At 44.2% G+C, this 19,290-nt stretch overlaps 1 protein-coding gene across 1 annotated transcript in view; it reads right to left on the bottom strand.

The window, feature by feature from the left end:
• The window catches only part of MGLL (monoglyceride lipase), a 62,826-nt gene extending 43,606 nt beyond the window's left edge, over positions 1 to 19,220 (bottom strand). Inside the window, exons 1-2 of the mRNA XM_009889852.1 lie at positions 19,133 to 19,220; positions 18,420 to 18,558 (exon numbers count right to left, since the gene is read on the bottom strand). Coding sequence (XP_009888154.1) covers positions 18,420 to 18,558; positions 19,133 to 19,142 — 149 coding nt within the window. The 5' untranslated portion in view covers positions 19,143 to 19,220. The remainder of the gene's footprint in view (positions 1 to 18,419; positions 18,559 to 19,132) is intronic.
• Positions 19,221 to 19,290: the final 70 nt, after the last annotated feature.

Here is a 19,290-nt window from a genome sequence, read left to right as displayed (position 1 = left end):
AGAGATCTCTGCCAGGAAATTCTTGCTGTTATTTCATCCCCCCTGACAGCAAAGCCCTAATTTTGCTTTCATTCACACTGATGCAGCACCACGACTTTGCCTGACAGCATCCCGCTAGATGCTCAGCCCCCTCATCTTCTGTGAAACCGGGGAGGAAAGAAAGAAACCTCAGTGCTTTAAAGAGGGAAGGTGTTCCTGCAGCCGCTCCTCTCCACTAGCACCATTGCCAGGCGTTGCAGAACTGAGCCTTTTGGGCACCACGGGGAAGAGACGCGGGTTATTATTTGTCTGCAAAATACTGAATAAAATTCCCGAGACCGTTTGCGCCTTACGAGCCCTAACGGCAGTAGCTGTCGAGACGACTTAGGTACTTTTGAAAGTTTTGTCCTATCAGGAGTCATAAACAAAGAGTAACATTTCCAAATTGTTATGTCAAAACAGAAGTAGCTTGTTTTGTTGTTCAATAAAAAGTGAGAGTGGCTTTACTGACTGAAAACTAGGTCACTTCTACACAGGTCTTTAGCTCCAGCTTTCACGTGTAAGCACAGGGGCCATACATTGAACACAACAGCTTGAAAAATTGAAATTAGTATGAGTATCATCTGAGCAAGGATTGAAGGCTTTAGCTCTTTCACCTAATCTCCCATTTTCCATTACAAAACAAGCTTAGATTTGGCAAATAATACCTGAAGGCAGTATAAAAAATACATGGTTCAACATATTTTCTCTAGCAAGCTAGCATGAAAATAGGAGTGATTAGCTTGACTGACAGCAGTTCTTTACTGTATGTAAACATTTTTGCAGACACCCCTGCTCTCGAATAGCAGCCTGCTCTTTCCTACCGCAATGGCTGGAATAACAGAATATCAGAGACTGCTTTCAACAGAGTCGTTTAAAATTAATACAGAAACCCTGCAGGCTTTAAGATTTTGCAGGACTGCGGTGCCTCTGCGCGTGACCTCCATGGAAGTTTTGTTTAAACAAGGTTTGCCTCTTGGCTGTGTATCAAATTGATCCTGGGGAGAAATTTCTTCACCTCCAGCTCTTGCAATTGCACTGGTGAAATCCTTGGAAACTCGCACATCTCAGGTAGAAAACATTGTGCACAGCCTGCAAAGCTTTCTGGTGGACACCGACCTGTGCCTGAACCCACGCTAACTCCGGTCTCTCTAATCGCAGGCAGGGAAACCTGATATATCTTTGGATGCTTCAGCTGGCTTTGACTGGTGGAACTGGAATTGCTGAACATCTCGAAATGGCATTGCTTTGGCATCTGCTCAAGAAAGCACCTAATCACACAACAGCCCAATTTCCCCTCGCTCGGCAGGTGTGTCTCCACACACAGCCAAGGTGCGAGCTGAGCATGAGTAAGCTTCCTCGTGCTTGCTTCCCACCTCACTCGTGCAACAACAGTTACGGCTATTAAAGGAAACCAGTTTATTGACTGCTGTTTGCAAAAGCAACAGACAGTTTTCACAGATCCGTGCCCTTCCCATAGCCTTCACCACCTCTGTCCTGGTTTGAGGAACCACGGCAACCTCCTCCTCCCTCCCCACTGCAGGTTTCTGCCTCCTGGTACTGCACAGCTTGGCAAACAGATGCCAATGTAATAAGTAACTAATTATTACAACAAGGAGGCAGGAAAATATTTGTCTTGACTGTTCAAATCAACTACTGGCTGTGTTTACTTATCTCCCATCAGGAGGTGATGATACATACCAGTGACCCATCCCTGCTCCCACATCTCCACTGTGTTTGTCACCCACAACTGGTATCAGTCCAGCTGGCCAAGTAAGCCATACTCAGCGATGCCTCGCGTGCAGTTGGCGCAAGGCACGTGCAAACATCCTTTCCTGAATCGGGGTGGTCAGGAGTGGTAGAGGCCGTGCTGTAATGTGAAGTCGGTGTGCACAAACCCATATGAACACGTCGTCTTTCTGTCCTGCCTCTCGGGGAGCTCACCAGCTGATCGAAGTTTAGGTGTTTGCAACCCTTCCGTATTTCTCACTGCAACTTCACAGCCTCCAGTATCTCCCTTCTTGTGTGGGGACCAGCTTTGCAGGGCAGGAATTCGGCTTTAGGTGCAAGAACAGAACCAGTTTTAGAGGTTCCCACCTTCTTTATTGCTGGGCACGTGTTGCCACCTCTGCCGTGCCGTTGTTTAGAGATGCAATTCCACAAACAATTGCGGGAAAAGATTTGCAGGGAAAATCATCTGCAGCACTGGGCTTAGGCAAATGAGCGAGAGCCCTCTTAAACCAGGGCTCTGTCATTAAAAGAAAAATACCTTGAAACAACACTCGGAAAGCTGCTGTGCTATGAAATCTGGCCTGCCAGAAACACAGCTCAGGACTTGGGTCCTGCTGGGCATAAGACTCATGTTCTTGCTTTATTTTCAACAAAAATCGTGTTGAAATTGAACTAGATGAGGAAGGTTGTGAGTGGGATGGTATGATTTTAACATCTTGTGTCCTCTGGGGACAGAGGCACTTCTATGGGACCCTATGCATGCTCTTTTATTGCCAGAAAATAACCCAAAACACTGGGACTAGACCAAAGATCTGAAGAAAAGCTTCCTATGACTGCATATATGAAAAATGCAATCTTTTCCACTCCATTCAAAAGCATCCCTCTTCAGAATAATATTTAAGTACTTGTCTAACCTCAGGAAACTTTCTTCAACTTGTGAAAGTCAGTAGGACTTACAAGGTACAAGATAAAAGTTAAAAAAGGATTTATAAAAGCCGTCCTGAATAAGGACTGATTTAATCACATGTGGTCACGATTTCCTGAATCAAGCCCTTGCAATTGAAGCTAATACCACCTTATTCTATGTAAGGCAACTCTACTTTTCAGTTGGTATTATGTATGTTGTTACCAGAACCAGATCAGCTCTAACAAAGAACATCTGACTTGAGCAGTTTTGAATACTCGGCACTAAATTCCTAAAATAATTTAAAAAAACTAACGGACAGGAGAGCTCTGCGTTAGCTAGGCTGCCAGAAAAATGACTGGCTTACTGAAATTAAGTATTACATTTTGTTGTGTTGTTTGAACTGATTTATCTGTTCCTTTGTAGCTGGCATCAGCCCGAGTCTTAGAATGACAGTGAACAATTAGCCTTTATTTATCAAAAACATTTTGCTGGTGGCATTTTTGGACAAGCAACTTGATAGTTGCTCGCAGACCTTTTTAACTTGTTAAAAATGTAATGTTATGTATGTATATTTTGCTTCCAAAGATTATTATAATGGAAAATCAATGAGAGGTATGCATTCTCATGTTAGCTGGGTTAGTGGTCCTCACTGATTATGAAGATCAGTTATCTTTCACATAACAAGATTATGCATTAAGCCGCTCGTAACTTTGTTGAGCTTTAATGGTAATTCCAGCTTTCTACCCTTGGTATTTTGTTAAATATTACCTTTTTTTAAAAAAATTTCCAGCTAATCATTACCAAGAACGCATAATGAAGAATGATTTTTTTTTTTGTTCACTGTAACGGACAGTGGTGACATTTTCTCTAGGGGCCCCTTGAGCCTCTTGCTTTGGGTGTAAGACCTGAAGGTTGGAAGACAGATGTTTCTGGATCTGGTCCCAAAGCAACCCTGACAAAACTTGGGCTGTAGGCAGGGATTACAAATAGCTATGGCAATTTCTCTCATGTTGTGTGTGCTCATGACCTACGCCATTAGCCAAGAGTTCAGCCTGGTGACACCGGTTAGACAGGAAGATTTATAGTGGAGTCAGGTGTGTCCCAGTTCCAAGCCATGTTTCAAGGAGGCATTATGCCCAAGGGCTTTGCTTGCACTCTTGCTCAGTTTTTTTGAGAAATGCATTCTTACCCTCTGCTCTACTGGCCCGTATATGTTCAGCTTTGCCATGTAGGCCCATAATCTGGGTAGTCACCCCTTTTTTCAGCCATCATTAGAGTTGAACATTGTTATGTTAAACTAGTGGTTCTACTGCTGCTTTTCCCAACTCAAGAGCAAGTCAGAATAGCAATAGCCTGGAGTCAAATCTCTATCAACCTTCTCTCCATACCACAGGCAGTGTAGCATCAGCATGGATATCTCATGGAGCTCCAAATCTGGAGGAAGTCATCTCTTCCAGATAGACTGATGTAAGTAGTAGTTCAAGACTGTAGTAGTTCAACCTGTGAAAAACCTTTGAGCACCACAGAATACGTCAAAGGACCGTGCACTGTGCTCACACTATGTAATTTCTGCTTGATTTTATAGGGCTTGTGGGGATTTAGGATTCTGCACATTTGCGTTTGATGTGGTTTGGTCTAGTCTAGCAGAATCAGTAGCTTCATTCCTGTCCAGGCCCTAAACTAGCAATTAAAAAATAACCCCCTCCAGCAAACTCTGCTTCCTACTTTTTACTCAGGCTTGAAAGTTCCCATTCAAGCCTGTCCAAAGGGGCTGCGGTTAGTCTGGGCAGCATCCAACTGTCCAATATGATACAGAGTTAGGGCTCCATCTTAAAATCTGCGTTTGTCTCCACGAGCAAATCTCTTGCAACGTGTCTGCAAGCCTGGTCTCATCATACATCTCAAAATCACAGCGAACCCTCATCAGCATAGAGTTAGGAGGGCATTTAAGAACTGCTGTGACCTCCAGGAGGAGTAACACAGGTAGGTTATTCAACAACACCAAAAAGTGTAGACAGCATAAATCAACGGAGCAGAGACAGAACTGGGTAGTACCAATATATTTCAAAACGAAAGGTTCAACAGGATCTAGCTAAAGCCAGCACAGAACAATGTGGAGAAACAGCTTATGCTGATTTATTGTCGCACTTTGAAAAGCCAGCCCTCACCGAGAATAACTCATGCGTGGTCTAATACAGGGAAAATAGAGGAAGGAAACTTCAGGTGGGGGTGGGAGGGAAGGAATTATTGGAACCTGGCAACTGCAGAGCTCTGGACAAATCTCTGCAAAGTTAACATTTGAGACCAGCTGCATTTTGTTTCAAGGAAGCTTTGAAGTAGTATTTTAGGGGACACAAGACTGAGAAGATCAGAGGTGAAATGTATGGTGTGTAGCTTAAAATTCATGGGCCGGATCTTTCCACCCCTTTCTTGGATAAAACTGAAGAGAAGGGATTCTAGGGTTACACGGAGTGCCTCGGGGAGACACTCCTTCACTTTGATATCAGAGATGAGATTTCCCTGGGCAGAACTGACGGCCAAACCTGCCGCTCGGAATCTGCAAAAGGCAGAGAAGCACTCTGGAGAGGCTGGCATGGCAGCTCAGGGCTCGGAGCTGTGCTTTGCTCTTGCTACAGAGCACAGGAATCCTTGAAAGAAGAATTACGACTTCTGTTTCCAAAGAGGCAAGATGTGGGCATTGCTCACACGCACAGGACTGAGGAAGGGATGACCTGGGGGGAGCCCGGGCAGAACTGCCCCTGGACCAGGCTGGAATCAGACATCCCGGTTCTGTACTTTGCTCTGCTTCAGACCTTCCTTGGCACAAGGGCTACAAGAGAGATAAAATGGAGGTCATATCTCTCAAGGGGAGCTACAAGGATGAATGCACAAAACAGTCGGTGCCTTTCTAAGAGAACTGTGCCAAGCGTTATTTAAATGGAAGACATCAGCTGCAAAATTCAGGCTGATCTGAAATCACACCCAAAATTTTTAGATTAACTTTAAGGTGTGGGGGAAGAAAATTCAAAGAAGCAAAAGAGTTTCTGGCAGAGATCCCCTTGGAAATCAGGAAAAACAAGATACTTCTTGTTAATTTTATTAAAAATTAATTTTCATTCGGAAGCAAAGCCACCGCAGATGGAAGATGGCTGCAGGACCACGATTCTCAATGGAGAACCAACAAATAGGGAGTAAGAGCAAGAATAGCTTTCGCAGACCTCCCCCTCCTCTTTCACGGACTGGCACTGAACCTCTACTGATTTCCAAAGGGACAAAAATTACCGTTTAGCCAGTCGTGTAGCAGTTTATTCTTGAAATCAAAATGCAGGCACTGCCTGGTGAGCCAAAGCCTTGGAAAAAGAAAGGCTTGTGTAATTATACGGACTGTCCTTTCAAAGCATGGGAAAGCTGCAATTAAAGGGCCAGAAGCTTTCTTCTGCACAGTCACTATTGCTGGAACTCGGCACTACTCACTAGTTCAGGACTAAACCTGTTCACTAGACAAAGAAGGGGTTTTTATATAAAAGTATGTCCCTGTTTCAAAGAAGCTGTGCAAGGACGGTTCCTTCTTACTGATCTCACTTGCAGCCTCGGCATATTGAGAGCACTGGTACCTGCTCCAGTGACAAGTCACTACTTACTGCTGCTGTACGCTCATCGCCCGACAAACCCAACTCAACCCTAAAACACCAAGCAGGCTTCCGAGGACGAAACAAGGTGTGCTTTGTGTTTTAAGCCATGCAAGAATGCTCCCGACATGGCATCCTAGCCCCATTTTGACCATTTAATCTCACCTTTCCACGTAGCGCAGAAGATGGAATTAGACAGCGTTATCCCCATATCAAGGTGAAGAGCCTCTGCAGGTTTCAAATGATGGAGATTACTTTACTTAGTAAAGCCATCCCGCTGGTTAGGTCCACACAAGTAATTGGTGACTTTCAAGTCCTTTGTAAGATGCTTTCTCGCTTGCCTGGTTATTTTCAAATGTTTGCTAAAAAGTGCTTACAGTTTGGCAGAAATCATAAAGTGGTGCAGACGACCCTACATCTAAATGTTAAGTGATGTTTCCTAAAGTCCTCTAAGACAAGTCTGCAAACTTCCTCTGACTTCACTTTTTTCACAAGGCATTTTTCAGGCAGGAGCTAGACATCACGAGTGGCCTGAACCTGGGCTCACCAGGGGGTGCTTCATGGTCAGTCTCCTTGCAAAATCAATGGTTCTTAAAAATGGGATTGTCCTCGTTTTAGACTCCGGCCATGGCCATGAAGCTGTTGTATCAGGGAGGGAATGGCACAGACAACTCATGATAAGTAATGCTGAAAAAGTTATAAAAGGAAGAATTCAGCTCATCACCCCAGCACCTGTGCAGGAAAGAAGCTGAGAAGCGCACACCTGGCAGGAGGGGGTCAGAGCCTTTCCAAGCCATTCCTTGCAATAAAAACTGCACAACTGATGTGCTTTGATCAGGCATTTTTGGCTTACATGGGCAAATCTTCACAGCTCGGAAGAGAGCTGTGAATAAGTAAGGAGCAAGAAAGGGGATGACACTTTACCTGTTCTGTGAATTCGAGATAGTATGATATTATTACTTTTTAATAAAGCACCGGCTGTGCAATTCCCAATTTTATGGCAATGGTTTAAAGCAAAACATAAGACTTCAGTTTGCTGAAGTACTCAGACCTGATAGTACAGTTTGTAACCAGGCAATTCCAGCAATAATGTGGAACTCTTGATTACTTTCTGCACTGAGTCAATTACCATCCTCACTTTTACCTTTCTGATCCAATTTTGTCTGCTGTCCTCTGTGTTGGCAGAGATCTTAACTGTTTTTTTTTAACAAACTGATGAACTCGTAAAAAGTTCAGATGTCACAGATAACACGAGTCTCCAAATCGCCAGTCTTTTTCTGTGTGCTTTTCCAAAAGCAAGGGTGGAATTATCCCATAAACTTAGAGACAGAAACTCAAGGATGGATTTCTTAATCATAAAGCACTTATGTATATTTTAACATACTTTGAGATTAAGCACATTAATTTCCGATGAATAATCCTATCTTGACCCATCCTGGAGCTGTACTTCAGCCCTGCCCAGCTATGAGAGGAATCTTTGCAGCGAGAGGCTTTAGAGGCTCTGTCAAAATCAATATCAGCAGCTATTCCTCTGGGAAATCAGTAATGTCACAGGCAAAGCATTTGCCAAAGCTTTGAGCGTGTTCCAATTAATTTACTATTCTACGTTTGCTGTAGACCTGAGGTAGGAGAGGAAGTTGAATGCAAGCAGTTAAACGTGAGACAGAGGAATCCTGCTAAGACAGTGATCGCTGCAACATGTTCTTTAAAAGCTGAAATGTTTATTCACTTTTTGAACCAAAGTAAATTTGAACTGCAGTTGAGGTGCAGTGGTTTACCTACAGATGACTTAATAGTAAAAAAGTGGATAGAGACTTCTGCCTACAGTTGCCAAATCCAGGTCTGTGTTATTTCTTGGTCACACTGAGCTAATCTGGCTGTCCACAGACTTTAGCTACGGCACGTTTGTTCCCTAAAATGCTCTTTCATTTCTAGCACCCAGGCAGCTTCACCTATGGCAGAGGGGGCTCTGTAAATAATGTAAATAATGTAAATAAGGGACTACTGCCATGAGTTTTAAACACTGTCTTGATTTGCTCTCAAAAAGGGCTAAATGTAAACGCTTTAAACTCCAAAAGGTGAACGGGGACCTGACCGACTTGCACCTGACCGGGGTGCAAGGATGAGTGGTAACAATAAAATAAAAGAGTATTTAGTTAGATAAATCCTTGGCTGCAATCACTTTAGGTACAGGCAAAGACAGCTAAAGGCATGTGGGATGCCTTTTCTGCAGAAAAGCTTGAAATAGAAAAGGAAATCAATACTCATTTACAGTATCTGGCAGTCACTGAACCAAAACATACATGTACACCTACAGCAGAGCAGAAATAACAACATTTATTTAAACCACAAGCTGTTATTCTGCTGCAAGAACGCTGCGTTTTATGTGGAGCGCTTCACCAGAAACTGAGAAGTACCACATATTTCTGACCATTTTTAAAAAGCCTCAGCAATATCAAGAGCAAATACTTTCAATACCACAATTATTAACCCCGCCACTGCCAGGCTGGCTCCGACTCCTCCCATTGCCAGCAAAGGAAGGGTCAGAGCTAGCAGCGGAGAAGATGTTTTGTCTTTCCTCCTTCTGCCAACTTGCAAGACACCATTTGTTGGATCACATGTGAGTGGTGCATCTGTCACAGTCTGCAACAGGAATGGGAATGGGAACGGGAATAGCTTCCCGTAGCTATATCGCTACAGCGCAACACCAGGGCTGCTCACGGCATCGGAGACTCGGAGGTCTCAGATGAGGGTTGAACCACAGCACATGCTGTGAGGGACATGGGGAGCGAGAGAGACTTCAGTTCTGCAGTTGTGAGATGGGGATGGGGCTCGGGAACCCTAGAGCACCCATGCCCATGTCCTGCGTGGTGCCCGAGAGCCGGCGTGGGCGTACGGGGCAGGAGGGAGGTTTGCTGACTGCCGGCAGAGCTGCGGGGCAGCGTGAGCAGGGACATGTCTGCAAATGTTCTGGGCTTAGCGAAATGTAAACAAGCCTTGATGCTACATTTAGCTGTGCATCTGAGCATCTCTCCTAACGCGGCAGGCAAACACACACAGCAGGGAGCAAAGCTTTGATGGTCAGAACCCTTAAATGATGCTTCAAAAGAGAAACTATACCTATGTGTAAGAATGACACAATGTTTCCACCGACTACGTAAAACGAGGGGGTTCAGGGGAAGGAGCAGGGTTTAAGAAATCGACATTCCCCAAACACTGAAAGTGAAATTAAATATAAACAAAGTGAATCTTCTGATTGATTTCTTTTTCCCGTTCCCCAGCTCTGAGAAATGTGACCAGTAAATAAACAGCATAAATAATAACAACAGCTGGCTTTTGTACAACACTCCTCATTCACAAAACCCCAAAAGCTTTTCCAAGAGTGCAGCTAGGCTTGTTGAAGAGTCACGTAATGCAGAGATGAATGGGACTTCAAGAGGTCCTCTGATCTGTTACCCTATCCCAAGCAAGGATCAACCCGTCCTCCCGCTGCCACGTAAACTGAAGCACGAGAGGTAAAAAGCCTCACCCGTGGCAAGACAGTGTGCCAGAGGCAGGGATGGACACACAGCGTGAGGCAAAACCTGACCCTACAGCAATCAGCAGGAGCTTAACAGCGGGGTCAAAATGTCACCACGGGTTCCCTGAGCTCCAGCCCTGTGCTACATGCACGGGGCCACAGTGAACCTGGAATAAAAAAGTTAATTTTTAAAAAGCTTCCTGTTCATAATGAACTTGCGGGCAGCTAATAACGTCGGAGAGTTGATCTGTGCATTTTCAGGACAATCTGGGTTGAGATGCGCGGTGCTCCTTGCTAAAATCATTTGCGGAGGGCCAGAGGATGACCGAATGCTGATCGCTTGGACATCCTCTTAATAAAAAGACATTATGAATGCTGCTCGGAATACAGTTTTTAATACTGAAAATATTGTAGACTAGCTCTCACATAAAATTGAAAAAATGAAGAAAAAGCTTAACCATTAAGTCAGCTAGATGTTATCTCTACAGCAATTTAATTACTTACTGCTTCCTCATCACTCCTCCTGCCTTTAGCCCAGCAAATTAAGCCACTGCAGATTTCTGGAATTTGACAGTTGAATTTGAAACCTCACTGAGATAGCTTTGAAAAATAAAAGCAAAAAATATGTTGAAAAATTAGAAAAATAAGCTCATCTTGCCAGCTGGTAAACTAGCTAACCTGCTGACACCTACAGCAAATTAAACCAACTTTCTGTTCTAAAAAAAGGCCGAAGATTTAAGTTTTATTCCCTCACTCTGCAAGCTTCAAGCTTGATCAAGGAAGAAAGAAAACATACAGAACAAGCCCTTTCTATCCCAGGTCAGATATATGGCTGAAACATCAGTAATCTTTCTTGCCTACCAAATCTATAGTAGTTTGTACATTTTTCTCCTTACCCATCCATATACAACACCGGAGCAAACGATAACTACGCTATTACTGCTGTTATGGTTGGCTCTAGCCCAGTTGTCAATATTTTTTTTCCTTTTTTTTTCCCCTCTCTTTTTTCTTTCTTTTAACAGATTGCTGCTGAGACAATTTGCTTGTAGCTGAACAGCAGAGAACATCTAAAACATCACTTAGTAGATTTTTTTAAAATCTCGCCTCAAACATCAAGCACTCTTCAACCACCAAAACCTCAAGGTATAACTTACTTTCTCTGTCAACTTTCATCTAGGGACTCCAGACCCAATTTGTATCACTTGCCTGGATGATTACACCCAATTTTAGATGAGGAATCAAAAGCACAAAGAAATTAAGGGTCTGATTTTGTAAATCACTGGTCATTGTGTCACTGCCTGATGACGGACTTGACCATGTGTTTTGCCTGTTCTCCACTCCTCATTGACTTCTTTATTCTGTTTTCTGACACCAAATTTTCTAGGTCTAGCAAGCTGCCTTTGCTATCATTTAGCAAGGGAGGATTCAGAGGCTGCCATCATCAAGTGAGCGCCTGCCAAGCAGAAATGAAGACAGCTCCTGGCTGGAGAGCAAGTGTCTGAGATGCAGAAGGGGAGTCTCTTTCCTTCCAGCAGAAGGACGCATAAAGTTTGGTGTTACTCAGGGACTTGGGACATTCAAAACGGCTCCATGGCTGCTACTGCAAAAATAATTAATCCCTTTGGTCGCAAACATACTTCATTTCTCTGGAAGAAACAAACTCATCCTCAAGGAGAGCACTCTCCAAGACCCACCCCCTCTCCTGCTCCTAGCTGTTTGTGGACAGCCCATAGGTGTGTGCTTGGAGGCAGGCAAACCTGACTGGAGTGCTCTGGCCACCAGGAATGCTTCCACTGCTTCCTCTGGCCGCTCCCTGCCTGTCCCCAAGGCCATACACTGCCTAGACAGTGAGTTGGGTCAGCTTTGAGATGCCTTCCTGACACCACCACTCCCCCAGGGCTCGTTGCTTCAGAAGGTGTTTATGGTTGGGACTAGCCCACGGTTGGTATTTGGGATTGTTGTACCAGTATTTCCCTTGCAGTTAACATGAGTGAAATGTTATTGGTCTTCAAGAAGAAACCGTAGGAGAGATATCGTTTTAATGATGTCAAAAAGCTTTACCCCGGTGCTGCTAATTTCCTTCCTATAGGATAATAGGCCATACTGATACAGTGTCCAAATGTCTGTACTGGTAGAGTCAGGGCAGGGATGTATGGGTATAAGTAGGGATATAAGTGGGGTGTGATGAGGTAAGGGACCTGCCTAAGCGTATGTTTTGGAATCTCGTGTGCAGGATGCAATACTATCTCCTTGGATACTTAGGATAATCAGCCATTTGCTATCAGGGTTGTGTCACATCTCTTGGATAAAGGACAATAGAAGGTTGTTAAACACTGATGGCTTCCATTCAAGTGGAAGCACATTCGGACAATGGCATGCCTGAACCTAGGGAAGGCAGCTCAGCCAAATGTGTCTGCAGGGACAGCTCTCAGAACAATGTGATTTCCCTAGAAGAACAAAGTGATCAGATGTTCACCCTGGCTCTGAAAAGCACAAAGCCACAGCAGCTTGAAGGGAACTTCCAAGGAAACACAGGCCAACTCCTCTGCAACAAGCATCTAGAAAAAATATCCTCTTCTAGCCAGTACCACTGTACCAGCCAACTCTTGTTGTAGATGTATTCATGGTGATCTAGAAGAGCTGCTGCGTGTTCCCAAGGGATAATCAAGAGTGCTGAAGAAATTGCGGCAAGGAACTCTGTGCAGCTGGTTTTATTATTTTGTCCAAACCTACGCATTTCTCATGCTAGTGAAGCAAAGTGCTCTTGCATCTGGAACCCCGATAAAGTCGATGAGTTTGTCTGCTTCAACTATTGCATTGCTGTCAACAAATAACCGGTTTAGAGCGCTCCCAGTTTGATGAGCTAAAGAAAACTTAAGCAGTAGCGTCTGAGAGGAGAGCCAGTGCACACTCTGCTCCAGATAAAGAGACCTGGAGGGACAGGCAGGGCTCTAACTGCCGGGTGACCAGCTAGGGGCTCCACCAGGGTCATGGTACAAAGCCAGTACTGACCATCACACTTGTAATCCCATTAAAAGGAAATTAACTATTTGCACGAGAAAAGCAAGGTTTGTTTACCCTTCAGTCTCTGGCAGAATCATGAGTAGAAACTGAGTTTTACAACGCAATCTCAAGACCATTTTTCTTCTTTTTCCCTATTTCTGCCTTCTACCTCTGATATTCACCATGTTGGACAGCACCGTTTCCAAGAGTTTATCAGGTGGCACGCTGAGAACCAACATTGATCTTGCTTCCTTTGCTGCTGTCTCAGGATCATGATGAAATTTTACTGCTTTGAGATTCACAGCAGGGAACTCCTAAAGTTACCTTGGTCCCACACACCAATGTCACAATTTTGCACACTTGTGCTCAGAAGCTGAGCCTAACAGGGCAATGAGTCAAAGGGACAGTTTAATTACAATTGTTACTCCCTTCACTATTTGCCTTTTTTCCTTGGGCTCTGTGGTATAAAAGGCAGATTTGCTTCTGTTGAACACTCCTGTGGGGACTGCAAAAAATTACCTACTAAAAAAGCCGGTTGGAAATATCTACCAAAGCTGCTCTCCTGGCTGTCAGAGTCCCTCTTACGTGAAGATGGTTTGCTAATTTGCCCATTCTCTGGAAATGCAGAAGAAATAATAAAAGGATGCCCCCCTTCACAGTGAATAAGACAGTCACATGGAGCAAAGAGAACACAGGCATTAAAGGAACATGTACATGGCTGATGAAGAGAAGGGAGGCTTTAGAAACTCAGGCAATAGCAATACAGCAAGCAAAGCCTGGATGTTGGTTCGACAATGATAATTGTTATTTCCCCTGTGCACTGTGTACGGTGTGATCAGACACAGAGGGAGCTGAATTCACCCCACGACAAACTGTGCTGACATAAGTCACTATGCACGATACAAATTTGGCCCTCGTGCCTCAGTTTGAAGCTGACCTCGTTAGTACAAACAAAAGTGTTCTTGCAGAGTGACACTGAATTAGAAATTCCTTTAAGTATTTCTAGAGACTAACACCACACAGTATAATTAAAGGCATTATAATTAGTGACTTGATTCCCTTTGCTTTGACTTCACTTTGGTTTATTTATTTATTCATTTTGGAAGGGTCTGAAAGTCAAATTCAACTTTGTCATCTGCTCACGCTGGGAGCTGTGCTGTTCTTCTGGAAATGACATGGAAATGCTGGTAATGAGGTGCCAAAATCAGCAAGCAATATTCACAATTTAAAGGCCAGTTAAAAGATAAAGGCAGTTTGTATTTCTGCACCACAGCCACTTCTGCAAAGTCCTTGGGGAAGAGAGAAATGTATTTTCTCCTTGTTGGCTTGGCCAAGGACTTTCACAAGTCAGAATTAATGACAGGCACTTTCCAAAGAGTAAAACAACTTTTAAAAGTACATAGAAAAGTGGGTGCCTTTTGTTCATTCAATTTTGTATTTTTAATCACACTTGTTGGGTGTAGAACTGAAAGAACTCCTACAAAGACACTGTTTACTCAGACAATTGCAACTCTGTTCACTTAAACCACGGTCACAATATCTGAAGTTGAGCCAACCCATTCCAGTGTACGTTAACAATCGGCCGGGAACACACCTGTGACCCACAAGTGTCTCAGCTTCAGGCAGCCTCCTCAGGCAGACCACTTCAGTTGCTGGCAATCTTCTAAGTGCACCTAGAGACCGCTACGTGAAGAGACGCACAAGCATCATGCTAACTAGCCAGATAATGATTTCTGTTTGATGGATGAGGAAGCTCAGAACAAGGATGTCTGGAACCCACATTTTCAAAAGCATCCTCTAACTATAAGTGTCTCAGTCTTCAAGTGTCCAACCTAGAGTGGCTGATCTCCAGGGAGAGAGCTGAGCATCACTTTCTCTATCTGAAGTCAATGGTGGCTTCAGGCTATTAGCACCTTTGAAAAAACTACTCTGGGTCGATCAATCTCACAGGGTTTATTTGAGGTCAAGCAGAGGGGCTGAAAGTGCCCCAGAGCAAACTGTGCTTATCTGGGCACTGACGAACAGCTGAAACATCCAGAAAAGGCTATGGGGATACAGACCAGAGAGGAAAAGAAGGTCATCTCTGAATCTCTCCAGGCCCTTTAGGGGCCTCAAAGGAAATGTGTTGACTTCTCCTCCCAGCTTTCCTTCCTCTTCCTCATCCCACCTCTATTCTTAGCAACTTTGTCTGAGGGCTGGGAATAGAGCATGGTTTCTTAATTCCTCACCTCCTATTACCTCATATTTTGATTTAGACTGCTCAGGGTGGTGGCAGAGCTTTTAATCTTGCATGGAGCTGTTGTTTTTGTTTACACAAAGACTGCTTTTCCATTTAGTAGGACTTCCTCAGCTACTGGGACATGCTATAGGCACAAGATCAATCTGGTTTGGTAACAATGATTTACTTCCTCCAAACATTATTGCATGGTCCTGAAAATGCCCTGCCTTGCCCAGATCTTAAGCTCTGCGCTCAGTTGTGAGCACTCAGTGCCAAAGAGTTACCTGCTTTCATGCTCCACAAATCCTGCTGTTGGCATGATACATGAAAACAACAGCAGAACATGCTGCTTTTTCTTCCCTGCTGCATTCAACAAGACCACTTAATTACATCTTAAGATGAAACTGGCTCAACAAGTTGGGCAGCTTGCAGGGCTGCTGGCCAGGGAAGTCGCACCTGCATTGCTGCCCGAAGACAGCAATAGAAGACACTCCATCCCCAGCCCTCCTCTCAGGAGTGACTTCCCAGCCGAAAAACAAGTGGAAAATACAGTCCTTCTTCCTTAGTCCCATTACTACCTACTCTGTCTACCCCATCTAATCATTATGACATCTGAGTGCCTTTGTGTGTCAGCTTCCTGTGAAGTAATCACCTAAATCCCCCTTCGAAACAAAGCGGACCCTGCTGAGGAACTCACAATAGGTGCCTTTCACTCGCAGGACAACCTTGGCCTCGGTGGCACTTATAACAAAGCTTCCATATGTGCACCAGTATGGGCTGATCAGTCAGATCAACACCACACAGCATCACAGCCTGGATATTTGTGAGCACGAAGCACAAGAGCTTCACAAAATTTCCCCATCTTCCTGATAAATCTCTCTCTCTTTTTTTTTTTTTTTTATTTTTTAAATTGCTACAGCACATTAGTCTGCCACAGCCTTTATCCACCTCTGCGGGTCTGTTTGAGGAGATAAAAGAGAACCACCAGCTCCGGCGGGCGACGTCTGCCGGTCGGCCCCACTCTCAGAGACTGCCTAGCCATTGTTTGCTCTTCAACCCCAGGCTAGGGCTACTTTTTAATTTTTCCTTTGGCAGATATCCCATTTTTTCCCCTCCCTGGGGGAGGGATCAAGGATGATAAGTTCTATTCTAATAGAAGACAAGTCAATGATAACCTTTGGGCATCTGCAGTGAAGAGGTATTTCTATAGCCCTAACTGGGATTAGATGCATAATGGATCAATGAAAGACCCCACCGTTTGACGGTTATAGCGTCATTCATTAGCGTTAAGATTTGAACCTGAATCAACAATTGAGTTAGAAGATTGAAAGAATTGCCTTCAGTATCTGAAATAGAATAAATCGTAACAGGCCTGTAAAAGTCCCCTGAGGTGTCTCTGTTTCTCTCCCTATACATATATATATAGATCACTTTTGCTGAACATTTAAAATTAGATGAAAGTTGCTGAGCTTCTACATATGAAGCAGAACAAGCCAAGCTACTTATGAAAAGTGAGAATGAGGAAAAAAAAAAGTATTTTTGGTTTGCTTATCAAAGCACTTCAAGAGCATTCTTGACTGTAGGATCCAGGCACTAACTTGTTATTCAGCCACTTACCATCTCTCTCCTACATAACAATGCAAAAAGAGCTAATAATAAACAGCACGCCCCTCCTTATACACAAACACGCAAATGCAAACACACACACACGCACACACATAGGAACCACTTGTAAATGAGCAACACTGATCCCATCCACTTTTGTTGTCACAAAACTAGGGCAAGCTCGCTCTCAATTAACTGCTTGGTGCACAGAGCCCTAAAAAAATTAACTACCCAGAAGACTTAGACACCAAGTTTTAACTCTCAGCTCCTTATCATCCTTTCATTTTTGGATCAAAGACCCATCCACTCACTACTAATTTGCTAAGAAATTAAACATGAAAAAAAGAAAGCAATTCCGCAACTGGGTGAAGAACATTGTGGGCAGTTAATGATTAATTAGCATTATAATACAAGACAGCCTGGTTTCACAGTAGAAGCTGGTTTTGATAGCATTTTCTTTTTTTCTGTAGAGGAAATCTTCAGGTTGGCGCAAAAACTATGTAAAGCATCAGTGCCAAAAACTTTCCTCCTTGTTTCTGAAAGGCGGTGCGTAGAAGTAACTATAAAATGCTCTGTGAACCGGGTGATCTTAAACCAAGAGCCACGTCCTACAGCCCAAGCGGTGCCATGGAGCTAGAGCGGGGCGGCTGCGCTGTCCTCCCCTCTGGGGACAGTGCGCTTAGGTGCCTGCCCACCTCCCGGCTCGGTGTCATTCACATTGCCCCTTAGCCTGGCAGGTATAAAACCCAAAGCCAACTAACTTGGACCCATACCCATCTCTCAGCACAGCTGCAGGCGTTTGGACGCAGGATGGTGTCTAACCTGCTGGGTGGTCAAGGAAAAAGTTTAACTCCCTACTACAGCTTGAACAACTTCTTCCTGTGACTGTTTTCTAGCTGTATAAAATCAACACAGCTTTTCCTGTTGGCTTGCAGAAAAAGAAAACAATAAAACAATATCCAGATTTTTATGAAGTAGCTACCTATCTAACTAGGGGCAGCATAAACACATGCCAAGCCAGCAGATACTGGGAGGAAGAAGAAAGATCATAACTATGGGAGTAACAGAGATAGCTTTCTATAGCAGATCCTAATCAGCACACAATCAGCACAGAAAGCTATTACAGTAAAGGGATTATTTAAATTATGGCAAAAACGTTAGAGAAATTTCTCTATCTGTTTCCTTGTCTGTGTTTATTACTGAGGTCAGTTTTGAAATCGCAGTTGCCAGTGAAAGAGCTCCCTAAATCATTTACTAACTGTAAATAATTTAAAAACTCAAACAACCAACAGTCAAAAAGCAATGCAGGCAAACCGTATTCTGCCTGTTGCCTTGAGATTTCGGCTACTGCTGTTGAAACTGCAGTCAGATGCTGATGTTCAATTTGTTGACACTGAGAAGATGGGAAAGAGCAGACATCCCTGAGCCTACACCCCACCCCTCCCTGACCGCCCGGGCTATTAGTTTGAAGATAGTTGTTTATTGCTGATAGGCATCAGCCACCTGCATGTGCCACACGGCAGCACACTGAACTGCCAGCCAAGCCAGCTGTGCATGCAATGACAGTAAGTCCATGTTTGACATCTGTAAGGCCGATTTGAGTGAGTAAAGGTTTGGAGAATACAGTCTTTACAGTAGGGGCTCTCTCAGATGAGAGAAATCTCTCTTAGGGGCTGTAAAGCTCCGTGCACACAGCCCTGTAATGCCAGTCAAGCTATAAATCATAATTACACAAATGGAGTCTCATTTACTGACAGTAAAAAAGGATGTTTGCTTGGAAGTGCTCACCTGGGAGTTGCTGCTGGCTTCCAATACCTGCAGAAGAGATACTGCCCATCAGCATTGATGATATGGGGCAGGTCCTTGTACGGGATGTTTTGAGGACTCCGCTTTGGCGAACTTTCCTCTGGCATTCTGGAAGAATGACCTGCAAGGTGTTGGAAGAAACAAGACATACTTTAAAACAGGTGAGGGCAAGATAGAGGCTGATGGGCTTGGTAGCCACAGACATTCAAGAAAGTCAGTCAGTAAGGCAAGCACCACTGATGGGAGTCTCCCTCCAAAACCCCAGCCAAAGAGCCCCCAAAATCTTTACTGCTTTAAAACAGAAATGTAGCATTTTGTGTTCAGAAAAGGCTCACATTTAGAGGCAGGGCATTAGAGGGGGGGAAGGAGGGAAGATCAATCCACCATCACTACTTCATTACAGCTTTCTCTCCCCCACTTCTCCCATCTGTGTTTATTTTGCATCATTTTGTGAAACGCATCCTAAAAAGAATATTTTAGCTGCAATCAAGTGCAGATTGTGCAGCAACCGCTACAGATATGAAAAGACAGCTGCATAAAAGATTTATCTCTGCCTTAACATCTCCAAAGAACAGCGGAGGGTACGCAGCAGAGGTATCTGCCACCGTGTCATCATTAAGATCTTCTCTGACATCTCAAACAGGAAGGTGGCGGCGGTGGGGAGCGAAACATTTCCAGGAGAATTCCCAACAAACCTGTTTTCATCCTGTGCAAGGGTTTGCATTCTAGTGAGGAGCCGGCATCGCAAGTCAAATGCAAGCAGATAAGGCTTTTTGCATCTCGCTGCGGAGATGCATTCACACTCCGCCGACCACGCAGCCCCCACGGTCCCCGGGTGGGTGCCCGGCGGGTC

Source organism: Charadrius vociferus, unplaced genomic scaffold, assembly GCF_000708025.1.
Source record: "Charadrius vociferus isolate BGI_N301 unplaced genomic scaffold, ASM70802v2 scaffold257, whole genome shotgun sequence".
NCBI classification, from domain to species: Eukaryota; Metazoa; Chordata; class Aves; order Charadriiformes; family Charadriidae; genus Charadrius; species Charadrius vociferus.
This window is presented reverse-complemented; position numbering and strand designations above follow the sequence as displayed.